Here is an 18,874-nt window from a genome sequence, read left to right as displayed (position 1 = left end):
CACCTGTACACACATACGCACACCCGCACGCACACCCGTGCACACACACACCCGCATGCACACCCATGCAGACATGCACTCCTGCACACACCCATGTGCACACCCCCCCTTGCGTGCACACCTATGCCCACACATGCCCCCACACGCCCACAAACAGGGGTGCACCCCCCTGCCCCACGCACCCCTGCGCTCACCCGTGCACACGCACCCCCTCCTGCACACCCACAGGCACCTCCTAGGGCAGGAGGTGCCCCAGCCCCCGGCCACCTCGGTGGCCTCTGCCAGGACGGTCAGTTGTGGGCAGAGAAACAGGTGCTCAAAGAACCGATGTCTCCGATGCCACACGCCCACAAACAGGGGTGCACCCCCCTGCCCCACGCACCCCTGCGCTCACCCGTGCACACGCACCCCCTCCTGCACACCCACAGGCACCTCCTAGGGCAGGAGGTGCCCCAGCCCCCGGCCACCTCGGTGGCCTCTGCCAGGACGGTCAGTTGTGGGCAGAGAAACAGGTGCTCAAAGAACCGATGTCTCCGATGCCCTCTGCCCCCAAGAAGCCACAACTGTCGTGCATCAGCCTCTGGTGCACAAGCTGAGTAGCGCGGAGCATTGAGTAGCGGATCATTGAGTAACGCTGCTCGAGCGACTCCGTCGCTTCTGCAAGGAGCTGCCTGGCCTGGTAGATGAGGCAAGAGTGTGGATATTGTCTGCCTGGACATCACTAAGGCCTGTGACGCTGTCTCCCGTAAGATCCCCATGGAGAAGCAGTTGACATAGTGACTGGATGAGCAGTGGGGTGAGTTGGAAACTGGCTGAAAGGCTGGGCCCGTAGGGTAGGGATCAGCAGTCTAAAGTCTAGCTGGAGGCCCTTGACCAGTGGTGTCCCACCGGGCTCAGTCCTTTTTAACGTCTTTGGTAACACTCTGGGTGTTGGGACAGATGGTACCACCCTCTCACCAAAGTGAGAGGGGTGGCTGCTATGGCAGAGGGTGATGTTGCCATCCAGAGAGACCTTGACAGACTGGAAAAATGGACAGAGACAACATGAAGTTCAACAAGGGGAAGTACAAAGTCCCACACACATGATCAGGAACAGCCCCGTGCGTCAGAACATGCTGCGGGTCACCTAAGTGGGGGTCCTGGTTGGACACCAAGCTGAACAGGATCCAGCCACTTGTCCTTCGTCAAAGAAGGGGAATGGTGTCCTGGGCTGCAAAAGGAGCATTGACAGCAGGTCAAAGGAGGTGACCCCCCCCTACTCAGCACTGGTGAGGCCAAACCTGGAGTGCTGGATCCAGTTCTTGGCTTCCCAGTCCAAGAGAAAGTCCAACTGGACAGACTCCAGGAATCATAGAATCATAGAATCCTAGACTGGCCTAGGCTGGAAGGGACCTTAGAGATCATTTAATCCAACCTCCCTGTCGTGCGCAGGGACGCCTCTCAACTAGATCAGGCAACACATGGGGACCAAACGGGCCACTAAAATGTCTAGGGCGCCAAAACATCTCTCCCTTGAGGAAGGGCCAAGAGAGGTGGGACTGTTCAGCCAGAAGAGAAGGCTCAGGGTGAATCTCATTAATACCTGAAGGAAGGGTACAAAGAGGACAGAGCTAGGCTCTTCTCAGTGGTGCCCAGTGGCAGGACCAGAGGCAAAGGGCAAAAATGAAGCACCAGAGCCTCCCTCAGCATCAGGAAACTCTTGTTTTGTGAGAGTGACCAAGCACTGGCGCAGGTTGCCTGGGATGGACTCTCCATCCTTGGAGATATTCAAAAGCCTTCTGGACAAGGTCCTAGGCAATTGGCTTTAGGTGGCTTTGTGTGAGCAGGACAGGTTGGACAAGACGACGTCCAGAGGTCTCTTCAAACCTATCTGTGATTCTGCAATAAGCCATTTCTGCCATGGGATTGCTTCCCTACGCCAGTCATCCAGGAGTGCTCTGGAGCTGTGTCTCTGATCCACCCTACTGAAAAGCTTCTAGCACAATCAAAAGCTGCCCACTTGGAGGTGCTACCCAGCAGAAATTGCTCGAGGGCGTGACAGCTTCCCGTGAGTGTTTCCAACACCTGGAGTTTTTGCATAACTACGCATGGCACTAGCTTGATGTTAGGAAAGTGAGATCTTGGGATGCTGAGACTGGAGTAGATAGTGCTGAGGGCTGGTGCCATGTGTGCGCTGCCTCTGCCTGGGGAAAGGTGACATTTTCTGGGCAATGGTTACGGAAGACGTGTGCTGGGAGGTGACAACCAGAAGTTTCTAAGGACATCTTCATTGGGCTGATAACTGCTTCTTCCTGGAGCCCACAGGCAGGAGCTGAAGGATATTCACCCTGCCTGTTACTGTCATTGCAAAACTGCCCGCCTTTCCTCTAAGGCAGTGCCAGCAGGTTGTTCAGTAGCCGCCACTCGGAAAAACAAGTTCCCGTCACACCAGCCTTGGACTGGGGGAAGTATTTGGATTACTCTCCTTACCTAGCTGCGTAGGTGAGAGAAGTTCCAGAGAACTGCTGATAGGATCACTGTGGTATGGGGGACACCACAACCTGACACTTTGGCATAAGTGTTTAGCAACAGATTGATATAATGTCCCTTATGTAGAGCGTGTTGCACCTAAGAGACAGGGCTTGCCTGCTGAGGGTGTTGGTGATACTCATCTTCAATGGGAGCTCCGAGTTCGCCTTAAGGCAGGTGTTGTTTAATAGGCTCTTCTTGGATAGAGGTTGGATCCACCGTCTCCCATTCCTATGTGAGTTGTGGAGGAGCATAAGAGTTCTGTCTGGGGCTTCCTCTTTGTCTTTTTTTTTTTTAGAAAAAAAAAATATTGACCATATAACTGACCTTCCAACTGTGAATTCAGATTTGGTAGGAGGCTTTCTTTGCTTGGCACTGTTGTCCTGGGAAGAAGCCTCAGCACCTCCTACGGAAAGAACCAGCTGACTCTGCACCCTGCCTGCTGTGGATCCCCTCCAGCACCCCCTCTTTCTGTGCACTGTGCTGGTGGCTCACACAGCAGCCGAGCGTTGGACATTATCCTTGGGTGTCAGGTGCCTAGGACATAACCAAAGTCGAAGTACGTGATGGCCCTAGGGCTCAGGCTCTGCGTTCAGCCTTGCCCCAGGGGCATGGCAGGTGCTGAATGAGATTCAGTTGTAGCTGCTGTCTTCTAAAGGACCTGCTGGACTGCACAGTTGTACATCGGTCAGTGGGCTGAGCACTAGTTTATCACTGCAGTTTACTTGTTTATTCATGAAAAGGAAATTTCTCAAATCTCATCTATGACCAAATGGTCTATATGTTAAATGTGCTTGTGAATCATAGAATCATTGAATCATGGAATCATTGACTCATGGAATCACAGAATGGTTTGGGCTGGAAGGGACCCCAATCCCTCTGCCATAGGCAGACACACCTGCCCCTAGGCCAGGTTGCTTAAAGCCCTGTCCAACCTGGCCTTGAACACTTCCAAGAATGGGGCTTCCATGAAGTCTCTGGGCAAACTGTTCCAGAATGGTTGCCTTTCCTCACAGAAAGAATTTCTTTCTAATATTTGACCTAAATCTACCCTCTTTCAGTTTGAAGTCATTAACCTTCATCCTATCACTACACTCCCTGACCAAAAGTGCCTCCCCTTCAGTCCTGTAGCCCCTTCAGGCACTGGCAGGTTGCTAGAAGGTCTCCCCGGAGCCTTCTCTTCTCCAGGCTGAACAGCCCCAGCTCTCTCAGCCTGTCCTCACAGGGAAGGTGCTCCAACCTTCTGATCATCTTTGTGGCCTCCTCTGGACTCACTCCAACAGCTCCATATCCTCCTTCTGCTGGGTGCCCCAGAGCTAAATGCAGCACTGCAGGTGAGGTCTCACCAGAACATAACAGAGGGGGACAATCACCTCCCCTGACCTGCTGGCTACGCTTCTCTTGATGCAGCGCAGGATGTTAATGTGAGCTCACACTACTGGCTGATGTTCAGTTTTTCACCCACTAACACCCCCAAATCCTTCTCTGCAGCGCTGTACTCAATTCACTTGTTGTCCAGGCTATAACTGTGCTTAGGGTGGCCCTGTCCCAGGTGCAGGACCTTGCACTTGGCCTTGTTGAACTTCATGAGGTTGGCCTGGGCCCACCTCTCCAGCCTGTCCAGGTCCCGCTGGTTGGCATCCCTTCCCTCTGGCGTGTCAGCCGCCCCACACAGCTTGGTGCCACTGGCAGATTTGCTGAGGATACACTCAATCCCACTGTCCATGTCACCAACAAAGATGTTGAACATCCCCAGCCCCAATACTGACCCCTAAGGAACACCACTCATCACTGGTCTCCACGCAAACATCCAACGGTTCACCACAACCCTTTGAGTGCCACCATCCAGCTGTTCCTTACCCACCGAGTGACCCCTCTATTGAACCCACGTCTCTGCAATTTAGAGACAAGGATGTTGTGTGAGACAGTGTCAAATGCTGTGCACAAGTCCAAGTAGATGACGTCAGTTGCTCTTCCCTTATCCACCAATGCTGTAGCTCCATCATAGAAGGACAACAGATTTGTCACGCACAATTTGCCATTGATGAAGCCATGTTGGCTATCAGAAATCACCTCCTTATTTTTCATGTGCCCTAGCATAATTTCCAGGAGGATCCACTCTGTGATCTTGCCAAGCACAAAGGCAAGACTGGCTGGCTGTAGTTCTCTGGGTCTTCCTTTTTCCCGTTTTTAAAAATGGGAGTTCTGTTTCCCCTTTTCCAGTCAGTGGGAACTTCACCAGATTGCCATGACTTTTCAGATGTGATGGATGGTGGCTTAGCAATCTCATCTGTCAGTTCCCTCAGGACCCGCAGATGGATCTCACCAGATCCCATGGACTTGCACATCTTCAGGTTCCTTAGATGGTCTCACACCTATTCTTCTTCTACAGTGGGTGGTTCTTCATTCTCCCAGCCCCTGCCTTTGCCTTCTGTGACCTGGGTGGTGTGCCTGGAGCACCTGCAAGTGAAGACTGAGGCAAAACAGCCACTGAGTATGCCAGCCTTCGCCATATCCTGGGTAACTAGATCTCCCATTTCCCTCCACAAGAGGCCCATGTTATCCTCAGTCTTACTTTTATCACTTTTATCAAGCTTTTCTTGTCATTCTTGATATCTCTGGCCAAATTTAATTGTACCAGGGCTTTGGCTTTCCTAACCTGATCCCTGGCTGCTCGGACAATTTCTCTGTGATCTTCACAGGCTATCTGTCTGTCTTCCACCCTCTGTAGGCTTCATTTTTTATTCCTGAGTTTGCCCAGGAGCTCCTTTGTCATCCATGAATTCCTTCTGGAATTTTCCCCTTACTCTTCTGTGTTGGGATGCATCACTCCTGAGCTTAGAGGGGATGATCCTTGAATACTGAGCAGTTCTCTTGGGCCCCTCTTCCCTCCAGGGCTTTCTCTCACGATACTTTACCAAGGAGCTCCTCGAAGAGGCCAAAGTCTGCTCTGCTGAAGTCCAGGGTAGCAAGCAAGTAGGTAGGAATGGTTTGTTATATAGAATGGTTATCTGGGTTCTCACTGCCAGCTTCATTTGCAAATGAGTTTAGTTGAGTTTCTCAAATGTGCATTTTCTTCTAAAGAGTTACCTGTTAAAAGCAGGTGGAAACATACTCACAGGAAAGTATTAAGACAGTCAAAGAACTGAGGCCAGAAGAATTAAGAGAATCTTTGGCAGTAATTTTCTAGAAAACATAGCTATTAAACTTGAGCACCTCAAGAAGGACAGTACATTGCAATGGAAGAAGCTCTATGCTTGCCAGTGAACATGCTGTGTGGATTGCTAGCAAAGAAGGAGGGAGTGTTGCAAGAAAGGACTGCGTGAGTTGGGTGAGAACTCTTGGATGGGAGACATGTTTCTTCTTTGGGGCCGAACACCTACTTGAAGTATGTGCTGGTGGCAGGCAGCCCCGGATGAGGACAGGGCATGATAACGCTCTGTTTAGGAGCTGTGGCATAGAACCTTTACTGGAAGGAACCAGGGAGGGGTGGCGGACTCCAGCTGAACACAAGCCAACAATGTGCTCTTGCTGCAAAGAGAGGGAATGACCATCTGGGCTGCAGGACTAGACTAGTGGCCAACTTGTTATCACCCCTCACCGCTTGGTACAAGGGAGGTCACATCTGGGTGCTAGGTCCAGCTTTGGTCTGCCTGGTGTGAGGCATATGGAGACGGCCGTGAGGCCAGTCTGGCAAATTGGCATTGATTTTAAAACGGGAGGTGGACAGAGCTGGCTTTGTTGGGTCTGGTCTTGAGGAAGCTGGGAGCAATCTGCGAGCAGCTTGTGACTCCTCGGAGGGCAAAAGATGATAGAGCCAAGTGCCTCTCTGTAGCTGCAGATGATACAGAAAAATGTTGTTGCACCTTTGGATGTTGACATTAGACATGTGGAAATGCTTCTTTCTCTGTGGACTGGGGAGCAGCCCTGGGACAGTCACCACAGAGGCAGGGGATCTCTAGCCTAGGTGATTTCCAAAGCTTGACTACTGAAATCTGATCCTGGAAGCATATAGTCTTGCTTCTAGTGAAAGAGTGGGTAAAGACCTGTAGACATCCTTTCCCACCAACATTTCTTTGGTGTCATGACTATGTAACAAAGCTTGAGGGTCTCTCCTTGATCACATTCAGCCTCTACGGTGATGATGCTTCAGCAAGAGCTGCATATGACTTTTGAGAAGCCTGAGCATCTTGCAAGACCTGTGATAATGTCTCACTCTTCAGCTGCTATGGCAGTCTTGTGACTGTGTGCAACCTCAGTCTTGCACCTTTCCGAGGGGACAGTGCCTCCGCGTTAGTGTGACCAGAGTTGCCCTGCCCTTTCCTTGGAGTATAGACTTCCATTGTCTGTTTCCTTGGAAGGCGAAAGTCAAAAGCGTCTCATTCAGCAGAGTGTGTCTTCTGTACCCTAAAAGCAAGGCATTCTGAACCTTCAAATCTCTAAACGATGAACCAGTGTTCTGCTATGACTGTGTTTAAAGAGTGGGACCGATTGTCAAAGCCAGGTGCATGCCTTGGACACATCGCAGGTTCTCTCCAGGTTGACGGGCAGCAGACATCTTTCCCTGTTGAGCCTGCACTTTGATTTCCAAAGCAAAACAATCCAGGAAGGTAGGGCAGAAGACAGCCACAGCCCTCACTGGCGATGGAGAAGCCTGACTATCCCTGTATATATAGGATAGGGTGCTCAGGCACACTTCATATTTACCTGTGAGGGTGTGACGAATGGGGACATTGTGGTGGGTTGATGCCAGCCAAAAGCTAAGCACCCACACTGCTGCTTACTCCACCCCCAACCCCAACTGAGACAGGTGGGGGGAATAGGAAGAGCAAAAGAGAAAAAACTGGGTCGAGAGAAAGACAGTTTAGTAAGTGAAGGTTAAAACAAGTGATGCAAAAGCAGTCACTTGCCACCTCCCATGAGGAGACCGATTCCCAGCCAGTCTCTGAGTGATGATTACCTTGGAAGACAACACTCACCGCCCCAGATTTTATTGCTGAGCGTGACATTGTGCAGTATGGAGCAATGCTTTAGCCAGCTGGCTGTGTGCCATCCCTGTGCTGTGAAGAATGTTCACTCCACCTCAGGCAGACCCAGTGCAGATGTGTTTAGACTGTTGCCTGGGATGTAATCTCCAGCTCACATGTAGCAGCTCTGTCCAAAATAACATACAGCGTCATTTCTAAAACATAAGGTCTACCATTGGAAATCAGTTTTAGACTCCAGTCTTCCCTGGCAATGATTTAATTATTTCCCTTGTAACACATAAATAAACAAAATGGCCATTGAAACATGAAGCTGGAAACTTTCTTCAGAGTTATCAACTAAATCACTTTGACAATGGAAATTACCTTTAAACGTCCATGGTTATTTGATGCTGCCTAAGCAGCATTTAAACAGCCTGCACAAACAAATTCTAGGCAACTGTACTTTCTAAACTACAGTATTGCCTAATTATTTATATGTTTAGTATCTCCATGTGTTTACATTTAGTCATGTCTGTTCTGGCTACCCCACCCTCCAGACAGTTCAAATAAGGTTGTCTTCAGAGAGGGATGCAGAGTGCTGCACTGCACCTGCGAGAGGTGACGATCCGTTCCGTATCATTGCCTCCACCTCCTCTGCGTGCTGGGTGTTGCTTCCCTCTACTCTCCATCCATCTGAGGGGCTGACCTCGCCGTGTCTCCTTTTGTGGCAGCTGTGCCACCCCTCCACCAGGCTGGTGGCCTTTGCTTTTATAAAGGTGAGTCTGGGAAAAACGTCAGTAGAGCTACGTGTGGATGTGGGTGGTGTTTGTGGCTCTGACTAGAGCAAGACAGCATCTAATGTGATGGGTCTGATCAAGACATTGGTCCAGCCCAGCATTCTCTGCCTCATACTAGTGAAAGCAGGGACTACCCAGGGAAAGCATGTCAGCCTGGCTGCTTTTGGTGGTCCATCGTCTTGAAGTTGCTCACATCTATAGCTGTTGGTGGAGGGAACAACTCTGCCCCACTAGTATCTGTTTATGGACCAATTGCTCATAACTTTGTGTAAAGCCCCCTCCTGCTTCCTTTTGCTTTCATCAGCCCATGTGGCAGGTGCACTCTCCAACAGACAAAATATTTTTCTAATCTGCATTAAACCCAGCATCGTTAAGCGACATCTAGATCTGATGGAAGATAAGTTGCTCCCAAGTGAGGTGATACAACTCACAGGCATGCACCTGGATTTGACAATTGGTCCCACTCTTTAAACACAGTCATAGCAGAACGCTTGTAAAATGTGGAGAAGCACGCACGAACTCCGAGATGGTGGAAAATGGAATTCGCTTTATTGCAGGCAGACACACATATTTATACTTCTTAGCAAGAAGCACTATTTGTGGATTACAAACAAGAGACCAGACTATGCAGCCAGGGTTGTTATTAGCTTGTGTACTCCTCCAGTCACACTCTTATCACACAGAGAGAACAGACTCTCCCAGGTCTGTTTTGATCATACTCTGACATTCACTCCCAGGCACATCTTGTGTACGAGAAGCCTCTTATCTGTCCATTCTCACGGACAAACTCCCAACATGAGCGATATTCAGCTGGTCAGGGTCTCTTTTCATAATTAGCAAGCAAGAGTTATGTACTTGTTTAGAAAAGAGCTCAAGGACGAAAGTCTTAATCCTGCAATGCAGTGCTGCCAGCACAGCTAACTGTAAAGTGTATCCACAGTAAAAGTCCTTCTCTGAATTAAATGTAGTTAGTTCTCGTCTTCTTCACTATGATCAAGGAGAAGTGCAAGTGGTTAGAGGTCTTTTCATTATTTTATTTCTACTTAGGGAGTAAATGCAGTGTTAAGTCTTATTTGATTGATGAATATCATAGAATCCTAGACTGGCCTAGGCTGGAAGGCACCTCAGAGATCATCTAATCCAACCTCCCTGTCATGGGCAGGGACGCCTCTCAGCTAGATCAGGCTACTCAAGGCTCCATCCAACCTGGCCTTGAACACCTCCAGGGAGAGGGCAGCCACAACATCTCTGGGCAATTTATTCCAAAGTCTTGCCACCCTTGGACTGAAGAATTTCTTCCTAAGATCTAACCTAAATCTATTCTCCTTCAACTTAGACCCATTTCCCCTTGTCCTATCAGTGGACAGTCTCCCCAGCCTTCCTGTAGGTTCCCTTTAGGTGTATCCACCTGCTGTCCTCCCTCTATCTCCTGGGCAGGCTTGGACAGTTGTGTCAACAGGTGATGCAAACAGCATGACCATGTTACAAAGCTCTCCGTCTCAGTCATATCCCTTCCTGTAAAGCAGCTGGGAAGAGACAGGGGAGAAGAGGATTACACTGATATGGCAAATAACACCTTACATCCTATGTGTATTGCTGAGCTAAAGGCTGGCTTGGGATCTGCAGCTTGCGCTGGTGCCTCTGGGGCTCTCGCTGTGCCCCTCTGAGCAGATTTGTTCAGAGGGAGATGCCATTGGGTCCCCTTCACATCCTCATCTGCACCTGAACAAGCCCAGCTCCCCCAGCTTCTCCTGGCCTCCACCTCACCAATGCAGCAGCCCTGTAATCCCACCTCCTTCCCCTCAAGCTGATTTTTCACCCAGTCTACTTCACCTGGGACTGTTGTCTTTTCCCTTCCCATGTGGAGGTCTTCCCATTTCTCTGCCTTGTGTGTCTTGCTGAGATGAGAAACCTGTAGCTTTTTCCTGAAGGTGATGTGGGAGACAGTGTTTGCGGAGCTCTCAGTCTGCTGGGTGCACTCTGTGGTCAAACCCAGAAATTGCCATTTAAAATAGGATCCCACAGTACCGTAACAGGTTGCTTTTAAAGCCATAGTTAAATGCTCAGTCATTTGACATTGGACTTGCCTTGAAGTCCTGCGATTCCCACAGAAATCACTAAGCTGCCTTTGAGCTCCAGCAGCTAATTGCGCTACAGACTGGGGGTCAATTGTATTGTCTGGTGTCTTTCAGACAGGAACAGAGAGGTCAGGCAAAAATATCAGAAAGAAAAGATCATGCATGTGATGTTATATTTTAATACACTTAGAGTTTCCAGTGGTCTGTAGAGCATTGTGAGGATTGCTGCCTTACCCCTTACTGGAATTCCTGGAAGCCTGTTCCACCTCTCTGAAAACACCCCAGATGAGATGTGTTTCCTGAGCTACTGCAGATGCGTTACCGCTTTAAGTGGTAATCTAGGCCACCAGACTAAGCCTAAATGCTACCTGGGGTATTTTTCTGCTCATATCTCTCCTTTCGCTCATGGAAATCGCCCGTTGTTAGCTTACAGTGACGGCGCAGGTTGTTCTTCACCATGCACTGCTGTGTCTCCTAAGTTTTGATTGGTGAGTGATGTTTCTCTCTGGACATCAAGCGAGCATCTAAGCGGTACGTAATCAAAACCTGGTGTGGATCTGGTTGGAGGTCCTCTGCTTCCAATGTCACTGACACTGTGGATGTGTTGTTCTAGGCAAAACAAGGATGTGGCCGACTCTAGCTCTGATGTCCGTGGTCCATGGGATGGTATCTGGGCATTGCCTCTTTAAATTTCCATGTTGTAAGAACCCAGAAGCACAGATGAATATTGTAAGTATGATGGCATTCAAGCAGAGGCAGTAAGTGTCTGGGGAAAAGCCAGATAAAACACTGATAGTTAAATACTACGTTTACAAATTACCTTGAAGACAAGCACCATGGAGCCTTGAAAACATTATCCTTTGCTTTTTTTTTTTTCCTGTAGAGTGAAATGGTCTCCTTCTGGGGATACCCCAGTGAGGAGTATGGTGTGGTGACAGAAGATGGCTATATTCTTCAGCTAAACAGAATTCCTTATGGGCGAGGAGATGCTGGAAACCAAGGTAAAATCTGGGTATCTGGGTCGTACAGGAAACACACAGCCTATGCCCTTGTCTTCCGACTGGAATACCGGGGCTTGTGCAAGAGGGTTTTCAAGGTTCCCTGTGGCTTGGTATCTGTAGCCTCAGCTTTGCTCAGTAAGAAGCAGCCCATCCATCCTACCCACTGGTGCCTCACATACACCTTGGGCTTTGTCTGGGAGCCTGGCTTCTGAATATGTGGCCCTGCAGCCATGTGGTAGATCAACAGACCGGTTTGATACCCCTGAAGGACCTTTCAGGAGACCCTCTTGTCCTGGGAGGAGTGCAGCTGGGAGGTTCTAGATCCATGAAAAAGTGCACCTTATTCTACCACATTTCCTGGCACCTCTATGTTTGCCTGCAGAGGTCCCTGGGCAGCCCAGACTTGCTCCCAGCAAAAAAGCTTACTGAGATGTGGAGCATAGGTACTGCTCCGATCATGTCTCTGAAAATACCTGGTGCACAGTGTCCTTGGAGACAAAAGCAGACGCTGTGAGATGTCTCTGAAACAGTCATATCACATTACACTTTATATATATTTAAAATAGCAATGAGGCACTTGCCACAGGGTGTGGGAGACAAGCGTCCCCATCTCTGGATATTCAGATCTTTCCCTGGCAGCCCCCGAGAGCATGGCCAAAGTAGCAGTAGGCCAGATGGCAAAACTTATTCTGCCTGCTGGTAAGATCTGACACTCCAGCAAAGAACACGTACGCATATCTTAGTGGGATGCAGCTGAGGGTGAGGAAGACCTTCCAGCATTGTTCAAGGTGTTGGTGAAAATAAAGAGCTTAGGAAGACTTTGGGAGTTTTATACTGTCCCTCAGCTCTAGGTATGCGTTTTCCTAGTGATCTTGCAGAAGAGGTGGCAAGGGGATAAAAGGCAAAGTGCGCTGAGATATAGTGCACCATGTGTATCTGCTTCACAACAAACCTGTTTTACTGAAATCAGGGGGAACAGATCTACCTAACAGTGTCACAAACCTCAGGATGCTTTGGCTGACATAATTAATGAGGAAAAGAGCCCCTGCACTGTCTCAAATGATGACAGACAGCATTAAAAAAAAGAAAAAAAAAGTCGACATGATGCTTGTCTTGCAGGTCCCAGACCCATTGTATTTCTGCAACACGGTTTATTTGGAGAAGGCAGCATATGGGTTACCAATCTGGCCAACAACAGCCTGGGCTTCATTCTGGCTGATGCTGGCTATGACGTTTGGATAGGCAACAGCAGAGGGAACACTTGGTCCAAGCGACATCTGGTCCTGTCTCCCGAACAGGAGGAATTCTGGGCTTTCAGGTAAATGAGTGGTTCAAAGATCTCAGAAACAACCGACTTCTTTCATCGTCAAAAGGCGATGCTGCCCTGGGTCAGGGAGGAATTAACCAGACTGAACTGAAGCACATTCACTCCTTTTAGGTGAAAACCCCGTGTGCTTACCCAAAGACACACTCAATAGGATGAAGAAGTCTGTGGGCTTGTCCTGCCCTCCCTGCTGGTTTTGTGGTTTGTTGGTGATGGTTGTTCAGATGTAGACATTACAACTGTCATTAAGATGCCTACTCTTCCTTCTGCAGCTTTGATGAAATGGCTAAATATGATCTCCCAGCATTTATAAACTTTATTGAACAGAAAACAAGACAGAAGCAGTTATATTATATCGGTCATTCACAAGGCACCACTATAGGTGAGTGGGTCTTTTGGACTGATCTTGATAACAGTATTGGATGTCTATGTTAGCTTTGGGTCTTGTGAAACGGTGGAGAACTTGACACTCCAGAAGGGAGACCAATGCTCCAGGAAGACCCGGACAGGCTGGAGGAATGGGCTAGCAGGAACCTTATGAAGTTCAGTGGGGACAAGTGTAAGGTCTTGCACCTTGGAACACACAACCCAAGAATGCGGCTCAGCCCGGGATCCACCTAGCTGGAGAGCAGCCCTGTAGAGAGGGACCTGGGGATCCTGGTGGACAGCAGGCTCCACAGGAGCAAACAGTGAGCTGCAGCACCAAATAAAGCAAACAGGATGGGGGACTGCAGGAACAAGGGCATCACCACTAAAGAAGTCATCGCACCACTCTACTCCGTGCTGGTCAGACCACACCTTGAGTGTTGTGTTCAGTTTTGGTCCCCGCTCTACAAAAAAAGATGTGGAGAGGCTGGAAAGGGTCCAGAGAAGGGTCACGAGGGTGATCAGAGGACTAGAAGATCTGCCGTGTGAAGAAAGGCTGAGAGAACTGGGTTTGTTCGGTCTTGAGAAGAGAAGGCTCAGGAGAGACCTTATTCCCATGCACCAGTCCATAAAGGGTGCCTGCCCAGAAGAGGGAGACTCCCTGTTTACGAGGAGTCACATGGATAAGCCAAGGGGTAATTACAAGTTGCTCCTGGGGAAATTCCAGTTGGACTCCAGAGGAATACTTTTCACCATGAGAGCAATTAGACATTAGAATAGTCATCTAAGAGAAGTGGTGCATTCCCCAACCTTAGACAGTTCCAAGGCTCAGCTTGGCAGGGTGCTGGGCCATCTCGTTTAAACTGTATTTCTTAACTTTAAAGGGTTGGTCTAGATCATCCTTGAGGTCCCTTCCAACCTGGTAATCTATGATTCTGTGTTTCTTACTGAAGTTAAACTATGTACGTAAATGTCTTGAAAGCGTAAGCTCTTTTTTTCTTTTTTCTTTTTTTTTTGGTCAGCTTTTATAGCCTTCTCCACTATGCCTCAGCTGGCTCGGAAAATCAAGATGTACTTAGCTTTAGCACCTGTGGCCACAATTATATTTGTTCGAAGTCCAGCTAAAAAGCTTGCCTTCTTTTCTGACTATGGGCTTAAGGTATGTTGGTCCCGACTATATAGCCAAAATGAAGATAGTTTTTCACAGAAATTGGGAAATTACCTACACAGTGTATTTCAAGTCATTTACAAAGAGAGGAACTCCATGCTCCGTCTCTTTTCATAACAAAGGGAATCACACATCTCAAGCCAAATGTGTCTGTCCTGTCCTGAATCTACTCCCCAAAATGTTCTGGCAGAACTACAGCCAAGAGAGCTAGTAGTCCGGGCAGACATGCACACGGCAAATAAAACTGATGTGGGGTCTGTGAACTGAGCCCTTCTATTTGACGATCTCAGAGGTCTTTTCCAGCCTCAACAATTCTGTGATTCTGTGATTTAATGCAAGAGTACAATGAATATAGTTCATTCACACAAAAAAACCCCATGGAACAGAAGCATTTAACGGGGTGCAAGGAAGTGTGTACCCATGGGCAACCTCATACCTCAGTATGGGGGTAAAACCGAAGCTATGAAGTGATGGTGCTTTGGGGAAGAGCACAACCGATCTTCCTATTTGATGAGTGCATCTGCAATTTTACAGGAGATGTTTGGCACCAAAGAGTTCCTACCGCACACTGCCTTGGGTGAGCTGATCCTTTCCAAATTCTGTCCCTGCTCAACAACCTGCAAGAGCATCTTGTCTACGATCTTTGGATTTAACTGGGAGAACATAAATATGGTATGTAGGAACCAATCGGCCCTTGATGTCTTTCTGAAGGACAAAGCCTTGGCTGCCCTGTTGCATGGAGCCAGGTGGAACCCGTTGTGAAATACGCCCGTTGCCTTTCAGAGCCGAGCCGATGTCTACGCGGCACACTCCCCGGCGGGGACTTCAGTGCAAAACATCATCCACTGGTTGCAGGTAAACCTTCCCAACTACTTCCCTGTGCACAACAGAGTAGAGGGTGTTTTAATGGTCTTTCGTGGTTAGAGTCTTGTGTTGGTTGCTGCAACACATCAGCTTTGTTGATTTCATTTTCACCCCATCATAAAATGGTCAGCGGCTTCTTGAGTTGTCTGGCTTCTCACCATCGAGTGTCCCCAAAGCAAGTGGATCTTCAAAGAGAAACGTTCACATCCACAGCAGGCACTTTTGAGGAGTCTTGTTTCAGACTAGCTCCAATCTTGCCCTGCAGACCCAGTGCTGTTAGCAGCCAACTGCGACAGAGATTCTCCTGGACAGCATCCAGTGAAGCTTATTAGCAATTAAGCTGATTATTTTTCCTTCTTCCCTTTGTGAACATGGAGAATAGTAACTACTGGAGACTCTCTGGTACTGAAATCGCTCTGTGTTGCCCTCACCTTCTCTTCCCTCGGCTAAAGGTACCTGCCTGTTTGCACATTTCTTTGTAGATCATGGATTCGAATCCATGTAGCCATAGGAGAAAGAGTCACGGTTTCAAGCTGAAGGAGTGAAGATTTAGATTGGATATTAGGAAGAAATTTTTACAAGGAACGTGGTGAAGCACTGGAACAAGTTGCCCAGAGAGGTTGTGGCAGCCCACTCCACGGAAGTGCCCAAGGCCAGGCTGGACGGGGCTTTGAGCAACCTGGGCTGGTGGGAGGTGTCCCTGCCCATGGCAGAGAGGTTGGACTAGATGACCTTTAAAGGTCACTTCCAACACAAACCATTCTATGAAATGGCCTTTTCTTGATCTCTCCTGGGCCCTCAGCAGTTCACGGACCTTCTCTGAAGTGTGTGCTGCAGAGCACACCTTCTTCCTAGTGTGGTATTCCTGCTCAGAGATCCCAGAACAACTCTGATGATTCTGTAGCAAGAACACACACTCGTTTTCCGAAGTGCTGTTGCTCAGCAGTGCTAGTCCTTGTTCTGTATACGTCCACCAGTTTTTCTTCTCTATGTATTTTTCATAAGGCTCTTTACTGGACTTCAGCTTATCTGATGAGTGACAAAGACCCAAACTGGGGGCAATGAACACAAATTACAGCCTGCGGGATCAGGTTAGAGGTGCAAAATCCTTCTTCCCAGGAGCAGGAAGCAGGCCTGGGACAGGTCCCCAGGGAGATGGGGGTGTCTCCATCCTGGGGGTTTCAGGTTCTGGTGGGGCCAAGCCATGGCCACCCCGACTTTGTGTGGCTGATAGCCCTGCTCTAGTTAGACGTGAAATGTTCAGAGGCTCCTTCTAACCAACACATCTTTGATCATATCATTTCAGGCTAATTCTTCAGTCTGCAAGGAACATTTTGAACTCTAACCCCATTTTCTAGAACATTTTAATTTCCTCCCACCCTGGTGGTAACTGTATAAATGTAATCTCTGTTCATTTATCCGAATTAATGACGATTGTTAGTCGTGCTGGACCTATGGCAGATCTGCGAGATACAGTTGAAAAATCATGCCAGTTCAATGATGAAAACCAACTTCTGCATTTCCTCTTTTAAACTGATTGTACCCCACCAGACCTATGATTTCATTTAGACCATTTTGTTTCCAAATTTGCTGCAGGGAGTCCACAGCGGTGCACTGAGAGCTTATGATGGGGGGAGCGTGTATAACAGTCTTCGTTATAGACAGGTAAGCTGCTTCAAATGGCCAAGGTCGTGGTCTTTCCTGTTCACTCTTTTTGTTCCTGTTTGTGCTTGCTTGCATTAGCCTGGTGTGATTCCTTTGAACTGATTTTCCTCTCTTCACAAATTGGGCAGTCAAGTAGCAAGTCAGCAGGACCTTCACTTGGAACAGTGGTATTTTCTATTCTAAACTCTATTTTAGGAATGCTTTCTAAAGAGAATAGTGTACTAGATGCTTTCCACTTATCCAGTGTGTTTTGTTGGAGTCTGTAATATGACATAGAAAAGCAACACTAATGACTGTGCAACCAGTCACTATTTGAAACCTATAAAACTGAAGTCTCCGTGCTGGTTATGAATTGTCTAGCCATGACGGAAAGCGAGGTGCTAAGCCCAGATCTAAAGGCGCTAGATGAATGGTGAGCGGTTAACTCTGCACCCCTGGTGAGCTTGGGCAGTTCTGGTTCTATGGCACAAAGAGTACCAGAGGCACAGGAAAAAATTGCTTTTTTCTTCATTAAGCAAGAAAAATCAAATCGTTCTGAAAGCGGCACAGTTTTTTAATGGGAGTAGTTTCACTGTAGATAGGGAGGCATGATACTAGAAGATTATTAGATTAGATATTAGAAATAAATTCTTCACTGTGAGGATGGTGAGGCACTGGAACAGGTTGCCCAGGGAAGTTGTGGATGCCTCATCCCTGGAAGTGTTCAAGACCAGGTTAGATGGGGCTTTGAGCAACCTCATCTAGAGGAAGATGTCCCTGCCTGTGGCAAGCGGGTTGGGCTAGATGACCTCTAAAGGTCCCTTCCAGGCCAAAGCCTTCTATGATTCTGTGATGATTCTATGCTGACAAATCACCTGATGGCAGCTCCTCATGGTGTTGAGCTAAAGCAACCCTCCACATGGGTCTTACTGTCAAGAATTTGCTTCCAGACACTCCTGCTCTCACAAAGCTGAAGGAATGGCATGAAGTATAACCAGCAGACCTGGTTGGAAGAGACCTCTAGAGGTCTTCAGTCCAACCTCCTGCTTAAAGCAGGATGATCCGCCAGCATTAGATCCGGGCAGCTAACATCTTGCCGGTTGATCACGTTGTCTGTAGCATTAGAACCAGAATTTCTAACAGGGCAGAACTAACTTACTAATTCAATTTAAATTGAATTTACTAATTCAGTTTGCTCACATAAGGTTACATCATGTCTTCTAATAAAATTTCTCCTCTTTCTAGCACAAAACATTTCCAGATTCGTAGGGTTTTGTTTTAATCCCCAAAGAATAGCAATTATTCTCACACAGCGGGTAATCTATCGCATCGCAGGAATAGCTCTCCTTTGTAAAACCCTGGTTTTCCATCTCTTCAGATGGGTCCACCACTTTACGACGTGAAGGCCATGGAAGTGCCAACGGCCATCTGGAGTGGTGGAGTGGACTGCCTGGCCGATCCCCAGGACGTGGCCCTCCTACTCCCCCAGGTCAGGAACCTGCTCCAGCACAAGGTCATTCCCCAGTGGAACCACATGGATTTCGTCCTGGGGCTCGATGCACCTGAGGTTTTGTACCAAGAAATCGTCGACATGATGAAGAAGCATCCGTAAAGCTGCTGGTTTGATTTGATGTATTTTTGGCTGGTGTGTCATGTAAGATTAAGGCTATCATTAAAGGATTTTCAAATTTGTTGCTATTTGGACACCCGAATGTAGCTGATTAAAATGTTCTGCTTTTAATTAGAGCAGTGAGGGGGTGGCAAGAGGAGTGTTTATGCTATTTCTGACTGGCACTTCATTTCCTTTCTTCTTCCTTTTTTCCCCCCTTTTTTCTATTTTTTATCCTCTTCTTTTTTGTGCTTTTTTTTCCCTCCATCTTTTTTTTCTTTCATGAGCCACACAGATGAGAAAATGGAGTTTCAGATGTTTCATTTAGGCTTTGAACAGTGATCTTTTCTCTGAGACACAATGGGTGCTGTGTAGCCTTTCTCACATGCAGCTTTAAAGTGCCTGCTATTCCCAAGACCTGGGAGTCTGGAACCCCTCGTAACTCAGTTTATCCCTGCCTTCTTCAGGGGCACAAAACTCACAGCTGCCATCCCAGAGTTGACACTTTAACATTGCTAGCATGGATGAGAAAGAGATCTAAGAGGTCT

General features: G+C 48.1%; 1 protein-coding gene across 1 annotated transcript; it reads left to right on the top strand.

Annotated features, from left to right (window-relative positions):
• Positions 1–10,974: 10,974 nt before the first annotated feature.
• Positions 10,975–18,329, top strand: LOC104268186 (lipase member K-like). The gene is made up of 9 exons (XM_009873895.1): positions 10,975–11,079; positions 11,234–11,351; positions 12,471–12,669; positions 12,948–13,057; positions 14,064–14,200; positions 14,744–14,881; positions 14,993–15,064; positions 16,670–16,738; positions 18,096–18,329. The coding sequence occupies exons 1-9, from the start codon at positions 10,975–10,977 to the stop codon at positions 18,327–18,329; spliced, it is 1,182 nt and encodes a 393-aa protein (XP_009872197.1).
• The last annotated feature ends 545 nt before the right edge of the window (positions 18,330–18,874 follow it).

The sequence above is a fragment of the Apaloderma vittatum genome, unplaced genomic scaffold (assembly GCF_000703405.1).
Source record: "Apaloderma vittatum isolate BGI_N311 unplaced genomic scaffold, ASM70340v1 scaffold14607, whole genome shotgun sequence".
Taxonomy (NCBI): Eukaryota; Metazoa; Chordata; class Aves; order Trogoniformes; family Trogonidae; genus Apaloderma; species Apaloderma vittatum.
Note: the sequence above shows the minus strand (reverse complement) of the source record. Positions and strands in the feature narration are given on the sequence as shown.